This window comes from Aulostomus chinensis, chromosome 10, assembly GCF_037954235.1.
Source record: "Aulostomus chinensis isolate RoL2024-O1b breed Wild chromosome 10, RoL_Achi_v1.0, whole genome shotgun sequence".
NCBI classification, from domain to species: domain Eukaryota; kingdom Metazoa; phylum Chordata; class Actinopteri; order Syngnathiformes; family Aulostomidae; genus Aulostomus; species Aulostomus chinensis.
The window spans coordinates 26,264,785-26,290,528 of NC_141329.1; the positions used below are offsets into that span (position 1 = coordinate 26,264,785).

Below are 25,744 nucleotides of genomic sequence, written 5' to 3' on the forward strand. Positions count from 1 at the left end.
TGTAAAAGGCACTTGCACTCCATACTTGACTCAGATACATATTTGCAGAAACGCACGCAGCTCCCAGCTATGAGGTCGTCTCATTAACATATGAGTCAAGTTTTTCAGTTTTAACTACACAAGCAAGCTCATTCAAAAGGTTAGTAAAAGAATTAATGAAGTTTCAATTAATTTCTCAGGAGAGAACCTCAAAAACACACATACCCACACAAAGGAAATCAACCCTTTCTCAAGCATTAACAAGATTTTGCAGCAATCGTTGTTTTTTGTTTGTTTTTTTGAGAGGGGGGCACAGCTGTAACAGATCTTTTGAGAAATATAGGTCAAAAACCAAGCCAGCGGTGTGCATGGGAAGGAGCTCGCAGGAGTCTGTGTCCCCTGGTGCTTTAATGGCTGCAGCAGCTTCCCTGGCCTCATCCCCACCCCCACAGAGCATGCAGCCACTTTGGCTAGCATGCTGTTAACATTCATCATGTTAGCAATGCTGGAGAACATACTAATAAAAATGTGATATCAATATTCTCCCTGAAAATTGTTAAATAGCTGTGAGTGACAGAAATGCAGTTTTCTCAGCTTATTGTGAAGTGTGTGTGCTATGTGTGTGTGTGCTGGTGGGGGTGCTTTTGTTTTACTTTGAGGAGTGTAACCCATTTTCAAGTGCTTAGTAAAATGGAACACATAAAAGTTTAAGTGTGTCTAAAATGAGAAGCTCAGTTCTTTATTTGATATATTTTGCATTTAGATATCCACTACTCCCTGAATATTCTGGGAGCAGTGGGGAAATCATTTTATTTTGTCAAAAAGGCTGGCATGGAAGAGTTAAAAAGATAAAACTGCAGCTGTAACATTTATTGCCTGCAAGCGGATTAAGCGATGGGACAGAAGCAGGTATTATTGTCTTCTTTTCCTAGAGGGGTGATACTGTGGCAGACGGTTCCAGAATTTGGAAATGATCTAACAAGGACACAAGTTCGCTTAACGCGACACTGTGAGTTGGTAACAGCCGGTTCCAGGACATCCTCAACAATCAAATGAAAACTACCAAATTGTTCCACACTTCCATAATTTTCAAATGATAGAGAAACTTGTAAATGGATGGCAACTTCTAAAAACTTGAAACAAGCACAAAAAAAAACAAAAAAAAGCATCAAAGTTTGGAAAAAAAAATCAAAGCACTCATGTCTGATGGACATTTGCTGATGCTCAGCATTCATGGAAAAGAAACACCATTACTCACAAGAACTGCAATACAGACGGGATCATTAAGCAGCCTTCTAATGGTGTTCTGACCATTTATGGACTGATGAAAAATCTATCCCCACTTGAAAAGAAACAGAGTAATGTGTTGCCCTTGAGCAGTCAATAAAATACTATGAGTTCACGCAGCATAATGGTGAGGAAAATACTCACGGAATATTTTCACTATGACTGTTGATTCCCCTTGCTGGTCTCCGTTGGTGGCGACACATCTGTACGTCCCTGCATTTTCAGTCCCAGCTTTATACAGCGTGAGGGTGGACGATGACTCATGGTTGCGGGTTACTGTTACGTCCGGTCTGTTGGGCTCTATCCTGTCCCCACGTGGTCCAAACCAGTCTATGTGCTTGGCAACACCTACGACTAGAGCGCAATAAACAAAACAACAGTTAAGATGAAAAACCCAGAATCGGTTAAGTCGACTAGAAGCAACAGACCAGCGACACTTGCTCCTGCATCTGCTTCCTGTAGCTTAAACTCCCAGTTTACAGACTGGAACAGATACTCTTTGTGCCACAAGGAACGAGTGTGCCTAAGCAGCAGAGGCTGAATAATAATAATTTACCGCCCAATATCAGAACATGTCAGTGGATAACCCACCTTGAACATCCCTCATCACTCCTCCAGCAAAAATAAACTGATTTATAAATAAAGTGGGTCATCAGTAAGTAAGAGGAGCCATCTGTCAGAACTACATCTCAGCACTCCAGACATCTGTGTGAAGCCACTTTCCTGATGTTGCTGGGTGTCTCCGCTTGATTATTCCTTTATTAGATAACTACATGATTCAGGTTTCTATTAAATTGAGTTTTACACTAGCCCATTCTCTCTCTCTCTCTCTCTCTCTCTCTCTCTCTCTCTCTCGATGTTTTTTGGCTCTCTATTTGTCTCACGACATGCAGGATGGAACCCCTAAAATAGAGTTATGACAGAATTTGTCCACACTGACGGAACAGAGAAATATTGCAATCCTGGTTGGATAAAGCTGGAAATATTTCAGTTTGATGGCTAAAAATGGAAAATTGTGGTATCCCAATGTGAGGACAGCTTGATTACAGTAACTTACCTTCGCACATGAAGAATTTGGACTCTCCGAGACTAATTTCACCATGACTGGGTGTGATCTGCACATCCAGAGAGACTGGAACAGAAAAATAAATAAATACAATACCGAATTAACCTATTTGCATTAAATTATTTCATTTTGTAAAGACACTTCAAATATAATTCATACAAGGCATGAACACACCGACACCATATGTTTGGATGCTTCGATAAAAACTGAGCTTGACAGTAGTAAAAAAATCAATTTGACCTGAAGAGACAGCCTTGCCAGTGGGTTCCATCATCAGGTGCAGACAGCGGAGGAAAACCACACAGGTTTACAGGAGGAGGTTTAACTGTTCAAGCCTTTGCAATTGAAGTAAATCTTCACGTCTGTTTAATCACTTGAGATTAAGTGTGATTTAGTGTGATCATTTCATTCTTTTCTTTTTTTTTGCAGACTCAAACCCTTATCTGTATAGGGAAGACCACTTACAGCAAGCTCTATTTGTCAAGTAAAACACACCAGAAAAAAATGGCAATGTAACGACAATATGCTACAATTTAAATCATAAACAAATGAATGATTAAAAGGGATTCATCAAGTATGAATGTGCTCTAAAAGTTGGTCCACTTGTGGGGATTTTCTGACCTCAGAGCTGACGTGACAGTTTCCAAGACAGTGCAGTGAGCAATGGCACAAAAAATCAATAAGGCATGTAAGCTATTCAGGATTTTTTCCGAGGAGGGCTTCATATACAAAAAAAAAAAATCACATATTGATCTATTGACAGTTCCATCAGTACAAAAATTCTTTATTAGAATGTAAAACCAACCGACAGTTTCCTTCCACTGGCAATTTCAAGTAGTTCCCCAGTAGCTGTTGCTGTTCCTCTGCTTTGTGGTACTGTAGTTTTTAATCATTTACCTCATAAATCAACATGACTTGAGTTGGGTGTGGCAGCAAAGACGGTACCAGGTTAACCTAACTTGCACAGTGCCACTGACATCAGCCCGAGGCTCATGAGGACACCGTCCCCTGCTTTCTCCAGATAGCCATTTGATAAAAGCCAGATTTTAGAGAAGCTTCTGAAATCTCAATAAGTGTGACACGGGACCAGGGATAAAACTGCTGTGCGGTCCCACATCGAGTGAGCAGCAGCTGGTGCTTTTCTTCTCTTTAGGTGGCCATGCCAACATATTAGCCCACATATAAATATTTTCATTGCTTCCCAAAAGCCAGCACACGAAATCTTTGCTGAGATTTACACACGCACATCAAGGCACAGTTTTGGCTTCAGCAGCCCTATTACCAAAAAATATGGACATTTCATATTCCTCTATGGCCTGCAGTCTTTCTGTCCTTTCAAGAGAAATAGCATCCAGCCAGCAATTATTCAGTTAAGAGTCCGCACTCGGTATGCTGTATGTCTACCAAGATAAATGCGGCATCTGTATCAGTACAAGCCTACACTTACTGGATGAAAAAGGCGATTTTTTTTTTTTTTTTTTTTTTTTTATTGTTTGACACAGACAGATGCATTGCCCAAAAAACACTTGCGTGCTTAATTAGAATACAACTTAGCTTGTTTTCTGCAGAAGATCCCGAGGGGTTCCTGTAGTTGAATCAGAAGTATGATACTCAAAATCCAGCTCTACATTGTACAATTACCACCAAGGCAAAGGGCATGAACAGGGGATGTCGGGGCGCATAGACAGGGGACACAGTCGTACAGCCTTTAGATATGGACACAGATATGTGTATAGTTTTTCTTTGATAACATAAAAGAGATATTCCCTCCACTGGGGCAATTACAAGGCTCAGTGACACTGAAATGATTATGATGTTCAAGAGGTGCCACAGCAGGGTACAACTACACACCACAAGAAATGAAGATGGGTCGAAAATGACCACTATAATAATAATAATAATAAACACATGGCTCTCAATATCAGTCTGCATAACATGGTGCTCATCAACCCCAGAGTTGCAAATAATTTAACCCCAACAAAGCTGTAGTGTCAGGCAGATACCATATTGGAAATAATTGAATCCCAATACAGTTGTAGCATAGGGCAGAAAGTACATTGGAAATAATTGAATCCCTATACAGCTGTGGTGTAGGCAGAAACTTAATGTAAGTGTGTGTTGTCTCTCATGTTAGATTTCAACTTAACACTAAGTATGCTGCACTTTACTTAATTGTATGTATGACCTTATGTTTTCGTCAAGAAAAAGCATAATTATTTTGTTTCTGTGAGCATGTATGGAAGGAAAAAAACTGTGAAACCCAGGCCTCAAAAACTCAAAACGTTAAAACAACAAAAAATGATATCCTACTTTATGGATTAAGATTTTGTTGAATTGGCCTGATAAAATAATTTGCACTGATTTGGAGACGTTGACACTGAGACATAACATCGATTGTTCAAGTCAGGTCAAGGTTTTCTTGTACAGACCATTTTCATATTCAGAGGCTAAAAGACTATATAAAGTTCCTAACCTGATCCATGTTAGCACAAGAGAAAAATTCCCTTACTTCACACAAAATGCAATAACAGGACTGCAGCAGGTTCAACAGTAATACAATGAAATTACCCATGAGTCCAAAAACTGATTTCAGTTGTTCATCTTGCTCCAGGTTCACATAGAGGCAAAGGAGAAAAATGTGATTTGGGGTGTTTAGTTGTATTAAAGTGAGTGTAAAGTAGATGACATGGTTAAGTGTATGGTAGTGTTAAGAGTTATAGCAGAGCTGTCAGACTCAATTATAGTCCATCAAAAACTACATAATGGAGAAGAAGGAGATGGTAGACATGAGATGATACTCCTGCTAGGTGTAGGTGCTGACGCTGAAGTGTTAAGACATCACAAACTTTCATCTATGCAGATCAATTATGTGCATTTCATTACTGTCATGAAGTCAGGAAAGCAAGAACCAAGCTGAGAGATGGTGCAACACTGCTTTTCCAATATGAACACCAATAAACTGTTCAAAGCTGACATTCAGAGGGATGAGAGTCCCACAGGGGATTCACATCAGATGTTCCTCCGTCCGCCTCTATGTCTTACTAAATGTTTTCTCCTCATGCTGAAGAAAAACAAGAACAGCACACCTGCCCAGGCTGGGGGTTTTCCAAATCAAATTTTTCTGTTGCCCAAACACTAATTAGTTCTGTGAGATCTAAGGCAGAGCCATGGCTCCTCTTTGCAGACAGTTATGAACAAGACAGGGTAATTGCATTCCAGCCAACAACTCATTTTCATATATTAAAGAGGCTAACAAGCTACCGTAGCTCAAGTCTAGTTAAAGGGCAGAAACTCTTGCAAAGCAGGAGGGGGCCAAATTACAAGAAGCAACTATGTGTCCTAGAAATTTAATCGGAATCTAAATCCCAGAAGAGCAATCCATTTAAACCCAAGTAGGTCTGAGACTGCATGGAGGCATCATAGAAATTGAAATAAGCGTGCACTGAGGATGAGAGGAGCGCTTCACCAATAGGTGGTTTATCCATGACAATGTCTGACATACACTGGGACGTTTGACGCAGCAGAAACAGAGAATATCATATTTCTGTTTGTCCCCATTTTTTTTTTGTGAAAGCCTGGTGCCTCCGCTACTAACGCTGAAACTCAGCAACTCCCCCTCAGATGTAGCTGGTGTCACCACTACTGTACATCGACCCTCTGCCTCAATTGTTTGATGCTTTTCCTTTACATTTGATTTTAATAATTTTATCATGGGTGGTCTTTGTGCATAAAACCTCCAGCAAGCACATCATACAGCTAGAGCTGGAGCAGTTCATGAAAGTGGTTTAAAAGTATGACTTGTGGATAAAAACTGGAGCAAGAACTTCAAAGTTTGGGGAAAGAAAGTTGGCCTCAAGAGCATGAGAAGGTTCAATCCACCATTAATTGGCCAACCTGACCACGGGCTAGTACAACTTCCATCAAAACAGGAGTAGTATGCCCAAAATTGTTCCAGCTCCTTGTTGTTAAGGCCCTGGACACTTGACTGTTAAGAGCCTCACAGAGGAATGAAGAATTCATGTGACCTACTTATGTTAAAACAAGATGTACCCCTGTAGTTCAACTTGACGATCCGTTTAAAAGCCCAAATGCTGTAAATCGAACCTGGAATGTGAGGTTAACATGGAACGGCCTCTTTAAAATATGTGACAGAATGAGGGCTGACCACAAACATCCAAAGAAGAGTTAACAGCTTGACATCCAAATAGCATTCCATTCTGTACCAATTATTTTGCTCGTCTGAGGAGGAATAAATCAGGGAAAACAGAGACACACTGACTAAAAATTCCAACAATAATTAGGTTTCACGATCTCAGCCTTCAAGGCACCGGCAATTATGGATGCAGAATACGGTCCAATGATCCACAAGCAACAAATGGATGAGGAATTCTCATCTGTCCCCAAATATGAGCAGCAATTGGAGTCGTACTTACAAGTGCCATGTGTTAAGGCTGAAAAAGACCTGACAGATGACATATGAGCAGAGAATCACGGTCTGCCTAAATTTTACCACAATGCCAGGAGAAATTCCCAGACACCACCAGCAATATTTGTAGTTGTTGGGTCTATTTTTCTGTGCCCACACGGAGAGGCACATTGGAGTGCAATATGGGCACTGTGGCTCGGCAGTGTATTTGTGATGTAAGACTAACTGGCACTATGGGCAATGTCATATTTGGATGCAGGGTGATTATGACTATAGGAGACAGCTTGCAGTGTCAATAATTCATGTCCCTGTCAGTCCTCAACCACTGTGTCTGTATTCAGAGCACACTGAGTAAAAATACTTTATAATACTATTATTTGTAGAATGATTACTGTTCAACTAATTTCTTCATGCAGGCTACAGCTCGATGCTGCAAACATGCCAAAAACGTTGTGCCATTTTTTGGCCTGGACCAGGAGATAGAACCAGAAATTCATACTGTACTGTTTGACTTGAATTTCTACTTGACGGGTGTGTTCATTATATCTTAAGCCTTAAGGCATTGTGCTATTTATTATCACCACATGCACATGTGCTTGCACGTGTCTGTGTGGGTATTCATGGAGGTAGAAGGAGGTTATTTCATGAATGAAAATGATGTACATTGATGTCCTTGAGCGACAGTAATCAGTGGTAGCAATTGGAGGGTCTTAAACAGTCACATGTTGCCTAAACCCATCCTTTCTAACTCGGGTTTGTATCTTAAATTGAAGTTCCCCAGAGGAATACACTGACTTTTCCCCCGTTATGTCTAAAGTAACAGATAAGATGTGAAGAGCAAGGACACCATATGCAGAGATGAGAATTTATGCAGAGCGTGGCCTCTTTCCTCCACCGTCTGTGGCTATCTTAGAACAACACCTCGGGTGCTGCAGCCTTTGCTGTTGAATGTTGTAGTAAGCCTCAACCCGGGCCGTGACTCGCTTCACTTGCTGTGTGGGATTATGCTCATTATCTATTCTGCCAGCGTAAACCACACGCATGCACACACACAACCACTTCAACTGTAGGCCTGCCAAATGACAGTAAGAGTTATGAACTAACTCAATAATCTGCAATCTAAAGAAATAAAGCAGAGCTACCTGACCCGTCCTTTAAATACAGTAAGAGGCAACATAGCCATGACGCCTAAAAAGCAGTCATGCCGAACATTTTCGGCTTGGGTACGCACATCCAAAAAACAAAGACAGGATGTTGTGTATGCTGAGTCTTTGTGTGAGTGAACTTCAATTCAAAACTCAAAAGTGTGGGGAGAAAAACTGCTTTGTCATGACTTGTTTCGGAGGACATGGGATGTACTTTATTTCATCTTCTATATCGCATCTGCAAAGCACTAAAAGGAAAAGGTAAAACAATGTTTTGCAAAGTTGGATCTGCCGAATCTCCTGGTCTGCTGGAGGTTAAACCTTCCTATTCCCAGATACAGTACACTTTGATAAATTCTTTTTTTTCCCCCTTGCTCTCTGATTTTTGAACCACTTTGACTTACCGTGTCCATGAATACGAGACACGGTTTGAAAAAACAAATTCAGACAGCAGAGTTGTGGAATTCCATTAAAAACAGAAGGACAACTGTAAAAGTGGTCTGATATATTCAACAGCGGACAAAGCTACACAACCGTCACACATTTGGATTCTCTATGGAGGAGAGTAAAAATGATCACAGAGAATAAAAAACAATTTAATGCATAACAAATAAAGCATTGAAATCTCAATCTTAAAGTGACAATGGATGCCTTAAGTAGTTGTATTCAGGGCTCGCTACTTTTAAAGAACATGTATTTGCTTGCTGCTCATGCCTCTCAACCACAGTTATACTCACTTCTACCAGTTGCTATGGAAACGTGTTTTCCGGCTCCCCTCTCCCACATTTTTACATCACCGGCGTCCCTCTTGTTCTCCCTTGCTTGCTGAATTTCTCCCACCCCCCCACTCGCTCTCTCTTGCTCTCTCTTATATGGCTGCCTGATTGGATGGATCCGTGCAACCTTGTGAAGAGTAACTATTTACATTGAGGAGAAAGTCAAAGGCCGAAGATAACTTCGACTGAAAACCATGATTGCCTTTAGTGGCCCTTGCTTATACAGTCTCATGCCTCAATAACAGCGCCGTTTGTCCAGAACGTGTCTAAACCTTGATTTTCAACCCCGTGTAGAGTATTATCCAGTGAACCCCCACAATGTTTAAAGAGCAAATTTGAACAATTCATTTGAAGCTCAGCTGGTGGCTGTTTTATTGTAGCCCCAAGCTGAGGCAGCGTTATCCGCCAGGACTTAGACACTTGGGAATTAGTTCTAACCGTAATGGGACGGCATTACAGATGGCGGGCGACACACTGTAAATCTATGTGCATTAAGTTTTAAAGTTTCCAGCTCATTCCACACCCAAAACGAGAGGGCACTCAGAGAGCATATTCCGCTGCCAAGGCAATATGACGTCATCAAATTCAGCTCAGTTACAAAACTGAATCGATTAGCTCTCAAACTGGGCTTTACTACAATGGCATTTTTCCACTCAAAGCAGGTTAACAACCTAAAAAGGAAATCATAATTTGGAGATTTACTCATTTCTTGTTGACACTTGGCACTGAATGACACAGCATCTTGATGACCAATTAGGTTGGTACCATAAAGGTAGTTTGATACCCAGCCCTAGGAGGCGGAAAAGGCTGTTGTGCAGAGGCTTGAGGTAGATCTGTTTGTTTGAGGTCTGATACATGTGTCTGCAGCTTTCTTTTTTAGCCTGTTGGCTGGTTTTGATCATGAATTGGCTGGGAGCTGCAGAGAAGGCTGATGATGAGATTTTCGTTACGGCGATCTCAGCGCTGGAGGGGTCACTGTGTTTTTATTGTTAATCTGTTTTTATACATTAGACAGTTTGCCTACTATTTCCTGTTTATTGAAATAAAGTCGAGACGAGTGATGTGACGACATTCAATCATTGTTTTTTTGGTTTGTTTGGTTTTTTTTTTCAAATGGGAGAGACACTCATGCATTCATATATTTAAATTTTGTGGATTACTGATCAAATAACGAGCATCAGCTCTGGGTTAGGACCAGGAAACGAGCCTCCCTATGGACTACCTGAAGCAGATATGAGGTGAAGAAAAATAACTTAGTGCTCAGTCTTTTTCATCTGAACCCATTCAGCGTTTTGGATGGCAATGGCTTTCCCCGGAGCCAACTGTGCAGCGGAGAGGCTGCTCACCTCTGCTGGAGACATCACTTTAATAATACAGCACAGCACTCCGCCTCTTCCTTGTTTTGTTATTCTCAAACAGGCAGGAGTACAGACCACTAAATTTGCTTTCAAAATAATTCATTCATTCATTATTGCTGTTAACTTTTTAAAATGAATAAGGCTGCAGACCATTAATCCAATCTGCCAGTTCTGTTTCATATTGTATTTCAGTGGTGAACACCATGACTTCGGTAAATGGTTTGGCAAACAGTGTACTGAAGCAAAACACTGGAAAATAGTGCCCCCCTTTTCTATTAATTCAATCAAAGAATTGACTCTTTCTCAAATCAGGACCCCAAAAATAGAGGCTATGTATGATTCACACCTCTAGTTTATCTCAAATCATTGTTTAAGATGCATAGGGAGTTTGAAAATTTAGTTGTTCTGTCCGCAGCAAATACAATGATGTATTTGGTGGTTGCAATGAGCTGAAATATCATTTGGGTTTGTTTTTGTTTTTTTTGGACATGATGATAAAACGTATGGATTTTAAAGAGCAACACAAAACAGAATAAGTGGCCACTGCAGCGCAAGTTGATCTGCCACAGCTGAGATGTTTCAGACTCCTATTAGTCGGAGGTGGTAGAAGGTGCTTCGTTGTGACATTGTGCCATCATAACATATCTTTCATTCCGTTTGACCTTAATCATATTACTGAGTCTGTGTTGATTTGGGCTGAGATCTTTTGAAGGCCAGTCACACACGATTCACATCCTTTTCATACTTATTTGACCAGTCAGTGAACCAGAGGTATCTGCTTTTGTTAATTTTCTGTCCTCATTCATTCAAATTTTTACTCTCATTTGTTACCTATCGCTAGCCAATGCAGTTCACAAAAAAGCCATTTCTATTTGTGAGGAAGTGTCAATGCATGTCTATGTGGAAAGCAGCTGTTATGTTGTAAAATCTTTTTATCAGCAGTGTGATGAGAACAGAAGCTAAAATATTAAAATGAACACTGTCTTTGCATCCTCCTGAGCTACATTCCTTTCCTTCTCTTTGTCGAGGATGAACTGTGATTCAGTGAGCAACGATGCAATCCACTTCAGCAGCCGACAGAATTCGCCCTCATTCAGGCAATTTAGTGTGAGTGCCCCTCAGCATCTGCCTCAGCTGTGCACCATACAACAAAAGCCCAGGGAGGTGGAAAGCTGAGCGTCTGTGGCCCATCATGCCACGGTGTATACTCCTGTAATGAGTCACTATTTAGAAGCCTGGAAAGGCAGGCAAGGTACAATTTAGATACATGGTGTTGGCAGAAACAACGAAGTGAAATCTCTGGGGAAATTCATTAAAAAAAAAACTGTTAACACAAACCAAAACTGCTATAATCCAGAGAAAACATGTCACCTATAAGATGCAGAAATCTGATGCTGTGAAATAAAGATTGCACCGGACATGAATAAGCAGTGAAATGGAGAGATTCTTGGGGGCCCGATTTCTTGAGTCAACTTAAATCCTACGTGGCAATGATGAACTAGAATAGGCAGTGTGTGAGTGTATGTGTAGCATGAACAATAACTAAAATGTTAACTTCTCTAAGAACACGGTTAAGTCACCCCAGACTGTCACAAAAAACATTCTTCCAGATTAATCATTACAGGGGCTCTTCAGTGATTTCCCTGTTAAAGCTAGTCACGACACAATCTGCAGGAAAAGCAAAGCCCACAAAGCACTGCTGTGCTTGCTACAAGCATAAACCCATTAAGGTTTTTGTTGAATATAATACACTTTGGCTGTGCAAACTGAGCATGCCTAATAATTACAGTAATAACAAAGAGGAAAATGGGGGACATGGAGGGTAGGAGGGCAGGAGGGAGAAAGCCACAATGACCACTCAGCCACAAGCTGCCTGGGACTACACAGAGCCCCGAAGCCTGGCACATGCACACAGCTCTCTCTGTGTGTCCATTCAGAAGGCAGACAAGCTGGGACGAGCCGGATAAGCCTGCCTGTGACTCCACCAGGAAGAGGATCAATAGGAGGGAATGCACCATTTCAGATACAGCCAGACAGAGCCAGGGGCAGGGCAGAGAGGCAGAGCAGCACTTGAGTACTCATTATGTTGTGTAGGATGACAGTGTGTGCAGCTACTTGTGGAGTAATCTATGAATAGAGGAAGATGATGCAGACCCATTAGAGATTAGGGCAGACCACATAGTAATTGGATTTAGGCACTAATGAAAATAAAAACTGGCATGAGGCGTCTCTCCTCGTGGTGTCTCTATCAAGGGTACAAAGCTGAGACGGATACTTGCGTGAGCATGCCGGTACGTAGATAAACGAGTGTGCAGAAGTCCAAACCTGTTGTATGACCAGAGACATTTTGGACAATGTTCACCATTTCTTTCCCCTTGCTTGCTGGCATGGAAACAGTTGGCTGTAGTTGAGCATTTGGACATCACCCACGAGCAGTCAATCACATACAGGCGTCCCTCCTTCCATACTAATACCAGTCTGTAATGAACACCTGCCAAGTATCAAATGCCGGTAAAATTAGTTTTTGCCAGTGAACTAACCAGGGTCATCAGCTACAATGACCAAGATAATGATGCCTCAGCTGGTCTATTTCAGTCATCAGATTGTGATGCTGACCACAACACTCTTTCTCTCGCTCACTATAAGCCAATTAAACGAACAATGGTGTGTATCTGAAAGGCCTCTGATTGGCTACTTATAATGACAGCCATACCAGAAATTGCAATCTCCAAATGCTCCATTCTCACATGAAGTTAAAGACGACCACTAAAGTCAGTATGATTTAGGGTCCGTGTCGACCGAAGGGTTTTTTTTGTTTGTTTGGTTTTTTTACAAGTGAAAACGCCAGGCAATGTTCTGAAAGCGCCCAGCTGGGAGCGTTTGAGAGCACTTTGGAGGCGCAGCGGTTTTTTTCTTCAGCTCAGACACTTTAGTTGCTACGATACAGAATATCCACGGAAGTAAAAATGTCGGCACAAGGTAGAGTACTTCCCCTGGACTTTGTTTTGGGTGAAATAAAGATTGAACAACAAAGGGAGAGAAGACAGACCCACTCATCTGTGTGGGTTCATGAGATTTTGTGGGCAAGGAAACGTTTTGGCGAGTACAATTGTCTGATTCAAGAGCTCCTTTATTGTTTTTGCTCAGTCCTCGTAAATGGAGGATGTGGCCGTTGGTCTTTGTGGTATTTGTCCTGTCCCTCCTCCACGGGATAAAATGTGTCAAATATAATGTTTTACCCAAAGTTGAGCATTTTTCACCTCTTCACAACTACAAAAAAAAAAAGCCAGATGCTCAGCTCTTGGCTCAGAGTAGATGCTCGGTGCCTTATCATGCTGCTGGTATAAAGCATAAAACCTCAGTGTTTTCAATGCAAGCTACTCCAAACAAACTCTGGCCCCAAGGGAGAATGCTTTGGTGGGCTCAGGCCCTAAGAGTGTACAGTACAACCAGGGATACTTAGGGTCAACAGTGGCGGTGCACTGCTTGCAAAAATAAGTCTCACTGGATGAGGGCAAGACAAATTGTTTTTTTTTTCCATGTGTAAAAATGTAAGATTTAGGCCGATGTTTAAAAATACTTGGAGAAATACAGTAAGGAAATGCTGCCAAAAGGTCGGGTGTGCCTTAGGGCATGGCTACAAGTCTGTGGCTACCACGCTGACCTGTCTGTGTCAGGAGGTCCTCTCACTCCTCCCTATCCCCACCCTCTGGTCCAAATGCCTGTGTAGTTGGATTCACTGCAATCTGAGTCTAATTATCATTATCAAATTAAATGCTGAAAACATCCAGGAAGCATCCTCCCAGCCAGCAATGGCAGTCGATTTCACAGGTTAAAATTATACTCATCTGATGCTGCCAGTGACTAGAGTTGGGGTGATGCCACAGTCAGATCATACTATCATCAGAATTTAATACTATGCAGGCTCTGAGTGAGATACTATACCTATCAAATGTGCATTAAGCAAGGAGAAGACAAGTTGCCAAACGACTAGAAAAGTACCATATTCCTCCAGGCATAACCAGTGTTTTGATTTTGAAAAAGACACAACAGCACAGTGACAAAAAGTCCTTCAGAATAACGAAGTAGCGGCTCGTGAACTGATCCTCAACTTGCCTTAAAAGTGTCCGATTATTTTCTGTTATTTCTCACCCGAAAGATTATTAAGTGTCGAATTCTGCCACTCCACAGTTCGTGAGACAAGAAATTCATACTCATGCTAGACGAGCAATGACTCATAAGCAACCTGTTATCTACACCTGCTAGGCTAATCTGTCCATGTTTACAGTCAGCATGTCATACCAGGTGTTCCTTTCCCCACAAAGCCTATGCACTAAAGCATATTCAGGGAGTAATTTATTCATATAATCATCATCGTCACATTTGAAACTTCAAACTACTTTTGTTTTTAAGATGTAAGTTCACATCCAGAGTATGAGGGCACATTAAATAAAGCACCAATACATGCGTGCTTTAATTTCAAAGCGATTAATGATAGCACACACAATTATCCACTTGAAATAACAACAAAATAAGCCTTTGTTGTGGTTTCATTAAACACAGTGATTGGAAAGTCTCTCCCCATGTTCCTGATATAGCCGTCAGTATAAAAGAGCAAGGAAAGCCCAAGGTTGTGTTTTGCATTCTGCGAGACAGGCTGACTAGGCTTGTTCTGTCTTCACAACGGCTCCACTGAGGGCGACAGATGGCGCAGAGGAACCTTATGACACAACAGGAGCTTCCACACACACACACACACACCTTGCTGGCCAATCAGAGGATGGACATTATAAATAGACACTGGGACAAGACTTGCCTCTAGAGAGTTGAGTATTCTGTTACTTGGGGCTTGAATCTCCAGAGACATCTAAAGGAAAGACTATCAACATTAATCTAAGTCCTTACAAAACTGGGCTGTGATGAATTAGAGTAGGCCAACACATTCTTCTGATTTCTGCTTTCTCATTATAGATACAACAGGACGCTCACTTTGTTCCGGTCTCAGCTCACTGGTCTGGACTAATATTTCACTGCATATTTCATAGCAATACTCATTGATTTGAGGGACATGTTTACCCTCAGTGAATTTCAGTTATTTATCACTGTTCGTACAACTTTTTAACAGCGCAAATTTCCGGACATTCACAGCATTTATCATCAAATCTAAAATGCCACAAATGCAATCATCATGTGTGTTATCATAGTTTATTGTTATTCTGTTTATTTTACCAGTTGTGCATATTAACTTTGATTATATGCTTTGATCCTGCTTATCCACTGATGCAAAACAAACAAACAGCGGGCCCTCTGATGTCACTGCGAAGGAGCTTTCCCCACAGTTTTCATACATAAATCAGAATATATTTGGTCCTTTTTTAAAGCATCTATGTCCGTGTCTTTGCAAAGAACTTCCAGTTTTTCCTCAACCCTTCAATAAATGCACATTTTGCTTGAGTGCAGCACACATAGGGACAGCTTCTCAAACATTTTAGATATGAATGCCAGAGCAACAATGTCAAGGAAAGAGAGACTAGAAAGAAGACAAGCATTTGCAACCGATGCTGCAAAATGCATGTTTGTCAGTGAGGATGCAGGTTAGTCTCTTAGTTTATATTGTATTATATTACAATTCTAATCTCGTACTGTAGAGCAACCAGATGTGCAGCAACAGAGAGAGAGAGGTTGAGAGCCCAGTGCAGCACAACCGGTAGCATTTCTCCACTGTTGCTTCCAAACACAACAGGCCCAACCCTCCTCTGTCCCACTCCCTCTCAACAGCAGCAGACACCCACCTGTTCAGCTGCATGCTGGCCAACTCTGCGTCACTCCTCCTTCCATCTTCTCCAAATCCCAACAGCGGGGATAAGTCAAACTCTTTTTCACTCCGCTTATAATAAACTGTGCCTGGCCTGTTTCTCACACACTTCTTTCCCTTTGAAAAGTGTTTGCAACCTGGTCTGGCACAAGCTCAGCAGGGTCACAGGTACACACCTGCGTGCTGTAATTGGCTGAGGGGGGTCTCGACCTCATGTGGTGTGAATAGAAAATGGAGAGGTGATCACTGAAAGGGGAGCACGCCCTGAGCTACCATGCTTCTACCAAAATTACAAAATACAGGCAGATGGGAGGGAATCATTGTGCCATTAACTGTGAGTTTGAAGTATGAATATTCATTGTTGCAAGTGACATGAAGAGTGATTTTTAGCACAGTTCCCGTTCCCAGTTTATGATTCATCACAGGAACATGTGGACATCTGCTGAATCCTAAACATGATCAGCCTGTCTTCTTTTTAATCGACCTTGATAATGCATGGTATTGAATTTATCTACAATTAGGCTTTGACAAAATTGAAAATATAACCATTTCAAAACAACTTAAATTTAATCAAGCCACCTAATTCAATTTGCAACAGGTGTGGAGTCTCCTTAAGACTCTACGCAAGGTCACTTGTGCACTCTATTTTTGAGTTTCAATGTTCTTTTTGAATTCTCCTCTCAATTACGGCAAAATTAAACTTGTTTTACCCAAGAGTTTTTGTTTTATAACTCAGTAAAAGGCCAGTGAGGGCCAGTGCCAAGGCTTCTTATCATGGCTGGTGCAGGAATAGCGGATACCGTACATGGAAACTTGTGAATACAAAGACACAAATTTACAAACTATCATGGGTCCACATAAACCCGTAAACTCAGAAGAACTTAGCCCAGTTATTATTCAGTGTAAGTGAACAGCTGGTAACTAATCACCAGTTTATTTAGAGATGAAACTCTCCTTTGGCTACTTGAACAAGAGGCACTTGCAAAAGCACAACATGCTAGTAATGTGGGAGAACATGTCACCCCGTGTTTGGCTAAATATCCAGAGCTAAAGCCAGCATTGCAACAGAGGAATCAAATAATTATGTCTCATGATGCAAAAAGGTTTCAACATTGTATTTCCTTCCAGCAATTTTTTTAATTAGGCTCTGAGAAAATAAGGAAAACAGGGTAGCATATTTTGTACAACACATCACAATGTTGAGTTAAAAACAAGCACTTTGGCTCATCAGTAATATCAAGAGACGAGAAGACAGCAGAATCATTTGACCATGACAGCATAGACACATTCCACATATTCAATTAAAGCCAATATGATCAAGAAAAAAACCTTCCAACTCATCAAACTCGCGCAGAAATCAAAGCAACAGTGAGAAACCGTCTCAAACATTCCTGGTGCGAATAATAGATTCATGAAAAAATATAATCAGATATAATAAACAATCCTCTGTGAGTACTGAGGATAAGTAATGTAACACTTCACTGAAAAATAAAAATGACATGTTTGGTTGCTTGTATATGAAAATAAGTCTCCCTTTTAAATCCATATAGCAGGTGCTGTCTAGATTCCAACATGTTGCAGGACGATCGAAAAATTCGATGACTCCAACAACAACAACAACAACAACAACAACAACAGCTGATCTCAAACACGGTCGTTGCTCCAGCAGGTTGGCCAACATCCACCAGCCAAACAGCAACTGGACCCTGTTCGGTCCAAATGTGTTGTACCACTGTTACTGTGGCAACTCAGGCAGAGAGCAGCCTTATGCTGTCATAATGCAGAAAACAACACTTTACAGGCATATCTACCCCCCCCCCCCCCCTTACTGATGGTGACTGTTTTGAAAAAAATCTCCAGTGGGAGTAGTTATACAAGTCACCAGTATACCGTTGAGAATACAGTGGAGGCCATATTCCTGAAGCATACATCTGCTTTTCCCAGATTAGAAAGCAATGTCTTTGTACAGATGTTCAATTAATGAGGGATGTCAAGGCAGCTCTATAAAAAAAATGTTTTTCTGTTGTAAAACATCTCTGCTTCGAAATACAGCTGGACAAAGACTAAAGTTAAAAGCTGTGACTCAACACAGGAAATAGAGGACTAGAAGCGTTAATTTGACCAAAGCCAGCACTTTGGGCTGAACTGTGAACGTAGGTTTACCACCATGATCTTACAGGCTTTAAGTACTCATTGATGGTTACTTCAGGGTCTTTTCTGTCCTGTTCCTCAGTAAATGATATCCTGTCGCTGCAATGGCTTGGTCGCTATGACTGGTGATGTGGAATGGTTTAATTTTTTGTTCGGGGGGGCTGTCATCTGTCTGTGACCTCCATGGCATTTATGTAAAAAATGCACAATGGGATGCATGACACATCCGGCCTCTGCTGGCAGTGACAGAAAGACTGCTTTCAGGCAGTGGAAGCCAATGAGTCATACTGTGTGGAGATTCTTAAGGGAGGAGTGTGAAATACATGGTAAAAAAAAAAAAAAAAATGATGAAGAGAGACAAGATGCCAAGCATACAAATAAAAGTTGGGTCCAGAAAGTTTTGTACCAAGTTTTGTTTGGTTGGTGTGTTTTTACTGTACTCCTCATAAAACAAACCAGCTGCTGCGCTGGATGCGCCTGGTGGAGCGCTAAGCTTAAAACTGTAGCAAATCTGACACTTTTATAAGAAGTTGGATGCCAGTCAAAGACACGTCTGACAAATAATAATCATAAAATGGAAAAAAAAATAGCTCAGTCTGACCATACAAAAACAAGCACAACAAGGATACAAATAGACCACAGCTAAGCTCAGCTTTCAGTCAGTGGCGGGAAACACAGTCAGAATGGAAATTCTTGATCAGTACCGATACCACCATGTAAAATTAGGCATGTCCCAATACGTTTGTGGGACAGGTGGACTACTATATGGGGGACAGGTGGACCACTGTATGAGGGACAGGTGGATCACTGTATTGGGGACAGGTGGACTACTGTATGAGGGACAGGTGGATCACTGTATCGGGGACAGGTGGACTACTGTATGAGGGACAGGTGTATGACTATATGAGGGACAGCTGGACCCCTGTATCAGGAACAATCTACCGTAATCGGACAGTAGTCTTGGTGAGAGAGGCCCAGTCACTGCACATCGATACCATTTTGGAGCAGGTTTTCTCTGCCATGAATTAACCGATGTCTCACAAAACTGACAGGAAGCATGTTGACATGACGTTTTTTCTGAATAGAAACCAAGAGAGCAGCTGTCCACGATGATGAGTGAGGACTCGAGCAGGACTGGCTGCAACCTCTCAGACGTTTGGCAAGTAAAGAGAGTTTATGTCAACCTAAAACCTGCATGCAACGGCTCAGTGTGTGTTTTCCTTTTGTTCACCTGTGTATATAATATAAAGACTATATAGCAGGGTTATTTGGTAATCTGCTTGATAAATTGACATTTTCCGCCACGGGAGATCTCTGCTTTGATGCCGGTGGTTATAGAGCGCGCTCAGCGTTTAAAGTTCATCCATTCGCAGCAGCACTGCAGGTGTCTGATGATGTGATGAACGTTGTCCCCTGAATCCTTGTGTTCTCTTGTTGCTTTTATATATATCTATATATATATAGATATATAAATATCTATATATATATATATATATATACAGCCTTTTTCATTTATACCATTAAATAGCTCCAGAGGTGATTTTACCTGCAAGCACCGGTTCTGGGTGTAGTGATTGGTTTATCAGATGAGTATGGGTGTGGTCTGGGGAAACCCTAAATTGAGTGCTGACTCGTGAGTGTGGTTTTGGTGTGACTTTGACACTGGACAAGGGAAGTTAATCCCTGAATTCTGAGAACTTGATGGCACTTATTTTGCTATGGTAGCGGTCCCATCAGTGATTGAGCTAAAAGACATGAGTGGCAGGGTTTTCTATTCCAGGAGCGTTTGTGAGTGTGTTCATAAGAGAGAGCATGCGAGGGGGATTATTTAAATAGCAAAAGAATCTGATACTTTTAGTGGTATCTGCACCGACTACTAAATTTCTGGTACCATGACTTCCCTCCATTATGAAGCCTTAACATCACATATTTATTTGATGAGTTTCAGTCGGATTTGTAAATTTTCATCTCTTCTCCTGTCCTTTATCCTTACTGTCTTAACCAGGAATGCAAATTGTTAAAATTTTAGCTACACCTTTGTCAATGTAGCCTGTGAAAAATTAAAAAAAATCTTAACTGTAGTACCACGTCTGCAAGCTTCATTCACTTAATCTGAAACTTGACTATTCAATTACACATGGAATTTCTCTTATCAATTGTCTCAAGGCTGAAAAATAAATTATTCTCCAACTCGTATGCCGCTCGCTATCTTTATCTATCTTTGCAATTAATTTTGATAAAGTACTAGGAAAAACAAAAAGGGCAATGGCTTATCCCTTATTAATCAGTTCTCTTCCTGAAATACAAGACAAGTCATATTCAGCAATTCAGAAACTAACAATCATAGTCAGTCGACACAAATCCAGCACTTAAGAAAGACCATCTTTTGCTGTAACTGTTCATGAATACACCTGACACTGCATCAGTGTGAATTTACTGTGTAATTGCACTGGCATGTCAGAGGCTGACTGGAACGACGGAGTGTTAGACATACAGTGAGACCCAGTGAGCTCTGTCCATCAAGGCTAAGACACTCTATTAAGCTATTACAGGCACAGAGTGCAGCAGTCACCCCACAGAGAACCTTGCTCCGTATCATGCACTTGTAATCAAGAGCTTACCACCAACATCTTGGGAGCTTGACAGCTTTTTGACACAGTTCAGAGAAGCCAGAGTGACATAAGCCAAAGATGTCCACTCTGCACCTTTACATCTTGGCTATGAATATCATCCACAGTAAATGTGACAAGCCAATCAGAGTCTAGTGCCACTGACGCTGACATGGACTTTTACATGATGGATTGCAATATTAACCCAATTATGAGAAATGTCTGAATAAGACTGCCATGTAGACAGCATTTTCTTCATCCAACAGCATGCTCGGTAACCCATAAACACATTGATTTGAGCTAAAATCAAACAAACTGTAACACTTGTGGTGTAACGCTACTGTGTAAAGGATCGAATGAGTTGGTTCAACTGAATGCACCAGCTGGTTGCACACAGCAGCAGCGTAGCAGAATTGTTATGGTTTGTTTTTGAACCCAAACCAAAGTGTTCGTGGATTATTGAGCACAGAGCTACAAAAGGAAGCCCTGGATTATAATGGATGCAGTTTTACTGCTGCTAGTCGCTGGTTGAGAGGCTAACCATTAGCTTCAAGCTGGCTGGCCCTTTTCTGCACCATAAAGAAATAATGCAGCAAGTAGAAAATGTATTTGCGAGCTAAAGGCAATTATTTGTGACAACCTGGAACACAAACTACACTTTTCTGGTAAAATACTTTTTTACTGCCAAAGTAAAACGCTACTATTAGTGAAATAATACTATATCTTGTCTTCATGATCTACAGTTTGGTCCAGATGGTGAAATGGCTTCTTCAGAGTAATATTACATGTCTTTCCATCAAAAAAAATCCCTCCACTAGTTTTTTGAGCCACCCCGCCAACAAACAAACACGTACACTGGTGGTCACATGGAAGATGTAACAAGAATATTCTAAAAGGTAATCCATAACAATGAAGGTCTTTTATTTAACCAAAAAATACTGCGTCCTCCTGCCCCATCCTTCACAGCCGAGGACAGAGATGACGGCAGATTTATTTGTCTGTCCTTGCCTACCCTACCGCTAGCCTGCAAGTGGGCTCCCGGAATTTCACCAGGTCCACCGGGTTATTGAGACAGGTGGCAAATTGAAGAAAAAAGAAAAAAAAACTCTAATAAATGAGTCTAGAAGTAGAATAGCTGTACCCTCATCCGTAGGGGCCATCGCATGGTTTGATAAGTGTGAAAACGATGTGGATCATACTGTATGAGAAGTCCTCCGCAGTCAACAAATCTCAACTCAACACCTATGGGAGATTTTGCACCAAAGTGTTAGACAGCTCTCCCCCGTCATCGTAACACCCGGGGGAATATCTTTTGGAGGAATGGTGTTCCGTTCCTCCAGTCGTGTTTCAGAGAATCTGTGCAGAGAAGCTGTACTAAGCTGTTCATAGTGGCCCGACATCACACCCAAGCACTTTTTGTTGCCTTTTCCTTTAATTTAGCACCCCTTTGGTATATTTGTTACACATTAAGGACAGATCCCATGCTGTAGGTTTCATTCTATTACATAATTTAGATTACTCTGCATGAATAGGGATGAAATGAGGTTAATTCCCATCCCCAGTGATACCAGGTGCTATATTTCCTCCCTTTTCTAGTGCTCAAAAAAAATACCATTACCGAGGAATGAACCCATAAAATATGATCAAATTGAGAATAATGTGAAATTTGGCAGATACCCGGAGCTGCGGGCTAGCAAATTAACAAAAAGGAAATCTATGTAAGAATCGCTCAACAAGTTTGCAAGTAAAATCCTTAAAACTGGGAGTTGAATGCAAAGCACTGATGTGTTCCTTATCACGGCATACAAAAGTCTTTAATATCAAATGTCAAATGGCTAAAAACACAGTTTAGTGGCTTTATCTTTGAGTGTCACTGACATCATTTTGAAGTGGATCAGAAACAAGTATAGCTGCTACAACTCCTCTGGAGATAGTGTCTTCTTACTATGATCTAATTAGAGATTAAAAATAACAGCTTTCTAATAACTTTGTCACTTCCCTGCTCTAAATAGGGATTTAACTGTAACAATATTAACGCATGGCATTACTATGTAAGAGACAGAGGTATCTCTGTGTTGCCAGGCGATGAGTAACCCTTTAAAGGGCCATAATGCAAGAAAGGTTGTTACCCTTTGGTGACTGGGTAAAAGGAGAGCCTGAGGCATAGTAACCAGAAATTTGCCCGCTTTGTGAATAGTGGTGCATCCTATAGTGTCTCAATAATTAATGTACCGTGATGTGCATGGATGCACGAGAAGACACACACTGCTCCCCTTCACACTGCATAAAAGAAGTTAAGGACTAAATCCTAGCCAACAGCAGATTGCTTTATCATGGTAAGATGAGACATGCACTTGTTTTCCTTTAATCAAACGTACTGCAGGCCTGCATTCAGGACTGTGAGTTGAGAAGACTGGTCTGCATCTCTTGTAAATTGGGACACAGTTCCTTCCAGCACACATGGTGACATGCTTAGAAGCTCATTTCCTCTTTCAGGAGCCTCCTGGGTGACAGATAAGGCTGTAATGACTTAGTTTGGGTCTTTGCCTTTGCCTCCTTTTTATAATTTATTTATTAATTTATGACTGAAAAAACATGGAAGGCCAAAATGCAAGCCAGGTGCTCTTGGGTCATAAGTCTAAACAAAAAGGGAACAGAAAAAAAATTATACGCAAGAGAATCACCTGGTGAAGAAGGGTGATGCATTCCGACGAGCGCAGTAAGCGTTTTCATATGTAGTGGAAGTAAACAAAGTACCCACACTGACAGTGCTAAAAGCTGCTAGCATCATTATCAAGAAGAGCTAGTTGCCTGAGCTACAGACTGTGGTTCTGGTAGTAGAAGATAAACTCTGGTGTTCACTTGCCCAAGGATTCCTTTGGTGTTTCAGACGTACAGTAAGTGCATCGCGCCTGTTTAGAAACAGACCGTTTTGACGGTCTACAACAACCTGATAAAACAGAATCTTAAAGAGGAGAGAGGCCATGTAAGGCATCAAAGTTTGACAAACTAATGGTACATGTCCACGGGGATCTGGTGTTCCAAGTACTGGCCTCCATTTTTAGTTTAATTGAGAGAATGACAAGGGCACAATGTTCTATTTACCTAATATGGCTGAGATCTTCACGTTTCAGATTTTTAGAGCAGCAGGCCTTGAACGAAAGTAGTAAGGCTGTGCAATCTTGAAGAAATACCAAATTTGATTATTTTGACAGATATTCAGGTATCATTTTCAATGACAGGAAGAATATTTTTCCCATTCATAATTCCCATTATTACAACATCTCTGCCACACCACGATATCGTGGTAGTTATATGTGAAATGGTACTTTCACACACAGTCAATCTTGCAATTGTAGGCGACTGTATTGCCATTTTGATCAAATTTTTAAAAAAGTTAGGGCTCTGCTATTGATCAAAACATAAGCACAATGACAAAATGGGGAAATCTACGTAGCAGAAGCTGGAATTTTTGTTGATGAAGCTTAAATGTGCCAGAAAATACAACTCTAAATGAAGAGTTTGATGGCGCTGCCCTGCCTAAGAATCAGGCACATTTGATTTGTTTTTATATATATATATATATATATATATATATATATATATATATATATATATATATATATATAGCTAAGATATAAATATAACCACGACCACTTAAATCTTTTAGCAGTTTAATATGCTGTGAGTTCTGTCTTGTTTGCACCTATTCAGCTATATGTCCAAGAAGTTTGCAGGGCCTGTTTTCAGTCAAGGATGTGTTGATCCTGAATTATAAATGTCTAAATTATAAATGATGTCTGAACCCTCACCAGAATTAAATAAGAATAATACTGCTGAAGGCCAGACACTGAAAAAAACAACTACTACTACTAGGCCCAACTTGTAAGTCGATGCCTTTTCTGTGAGCAAACCCTTAGGAGAGGATGTTTATGTTCCTTTCACAGTGCTTCACAGGGTCACGTACATGTGTAATGTCATCTTTTTAGCGTCCTTAGGCAGCGCGTCTCCGTTCTCTTAGACCTGGATCTGTCCGATCCGATCCTCATCACACAAGAGTCAAGTAGTCCTGGCTGAAACCACAGTCGCTTGGCTGCAATCTCATCTCCTCCCTGGTACGACATGAAAACCTAAGTATCTGTGAGATTTTCTAAAACAATAATAGTGTCATATGGGAGCTTCAAGGAAATGAGCGATGCACAGCTGGATGACTCGTCTGAGTAAATAAAATGCATAATTACAAGAAATTGTTTACTGATCCAATAGCTGTGTTTCCTCATTTTTCAGGTGAATTCTGAAACAAATTATGGTTCATTACATTAAAAAAGTCTTTTAAAATTCACACTTAACTTCTTGTGAGTAGATGTTCTTTTGGAAAGGTGAGTTATTCCTAATGACAAAACCTGATGGATTTCCCTAATGGTGCTTTCTCCAATGGTGCATTTGTCTGTTATTAATACGATTTTGCATAATATTGCTAGACACTGCCTGAAGGCCAATTTGGTTTAGAAAAATCTGCATATGCCCAAAAGAATATTGTGCAGTTTATTTATCAGAGATTACTTCTCCTTTCAACAAATTGGCCATCTATAGTGGCTTTATTAGAATGTTATTACTCATTTAGATTTTCTTGATCCAATGAAAACGGTAACTGCTCAATGGCATACCAAGCCATAATCCTGTATGCAAACAAGGCGAACTGACAGACAGAAAAAGATATTGAGGATAATGCAGGAAATCAGTGAATCCTCTGGGCTATCTGTTGAGCCAAATGTAAAAAAAAAAAAAAAAATTGCTGGTTTTAACTTCATTCAAAAATTTCCCCCAACACTGTTGCTGAAAATGATTAATCTGAATATCTTTATACTCAGTGCATAAATCCATGTGCAGAAGGGATCGTGTACGGCTGAGTTATTAGTTGTTGGGTTTTTTGGCTTGTTTGCTGTTTTTTTTTTGCAATCTCTGATCGTCTGTCTCTCTATGTAATTGTGTTTGCTTGAACGTGATAATGCAGAACTACTCTGAAATAACAGCTTTATCAAGATGAGGCTGCCGGAGTTGCAGTCGTTGTTCTTGGCAGGTTGATTTCCAACCTCAAAACAGCCCAGTCAGATATAAAGAGGTCTCTAGCC

At 40.8% G+C, this 25,744-nt stretch overlaps 2 protein-coding genes across 7 annotated transcripts in view; one reads left to right on the top strand and one right to left on the bottom strand.

Annotated features, from left to right (window-relative positions):
- Positions 1-25,744, top strand: part of cadm1b (cell adhesion molecule 1b) — a 273,072-nt gene that overhangs the window by 76,589 nt on the left and 170,739 nt on the right. The window lies entirely within an intron of this gene.
- The window catches only part of ncam1b (neural cell adhesion molecule 1b), a 66,942-nt gene that overhangs the window by 37,878 nt on the left and 3,320 nt on the right, over positions 1-25,744 (bottom strand). For all 6 annotated transcript variants that reach the window (XM_086216671.1, XM_086216668.1, XM_086216666.1 and 3 more), the window contains exons 2-3: positions 2,324-2,398; positions 1,411-1,620 (exon numbers count right to left, since the gene is read on the bottom strand). In XM_086216671.1, coding sequence (XP_086072797.1) covers positions 1,411-1,620; positions 2,324-2,333 — 220 coding nt within the window. In that variant the 5' untranslated portion in view covers positions 2,334-2,398. The remainder of the gene's footprint in view (positions 1-1,410; positions 1,621-2,323; positions 2,399-25,744) is intronic.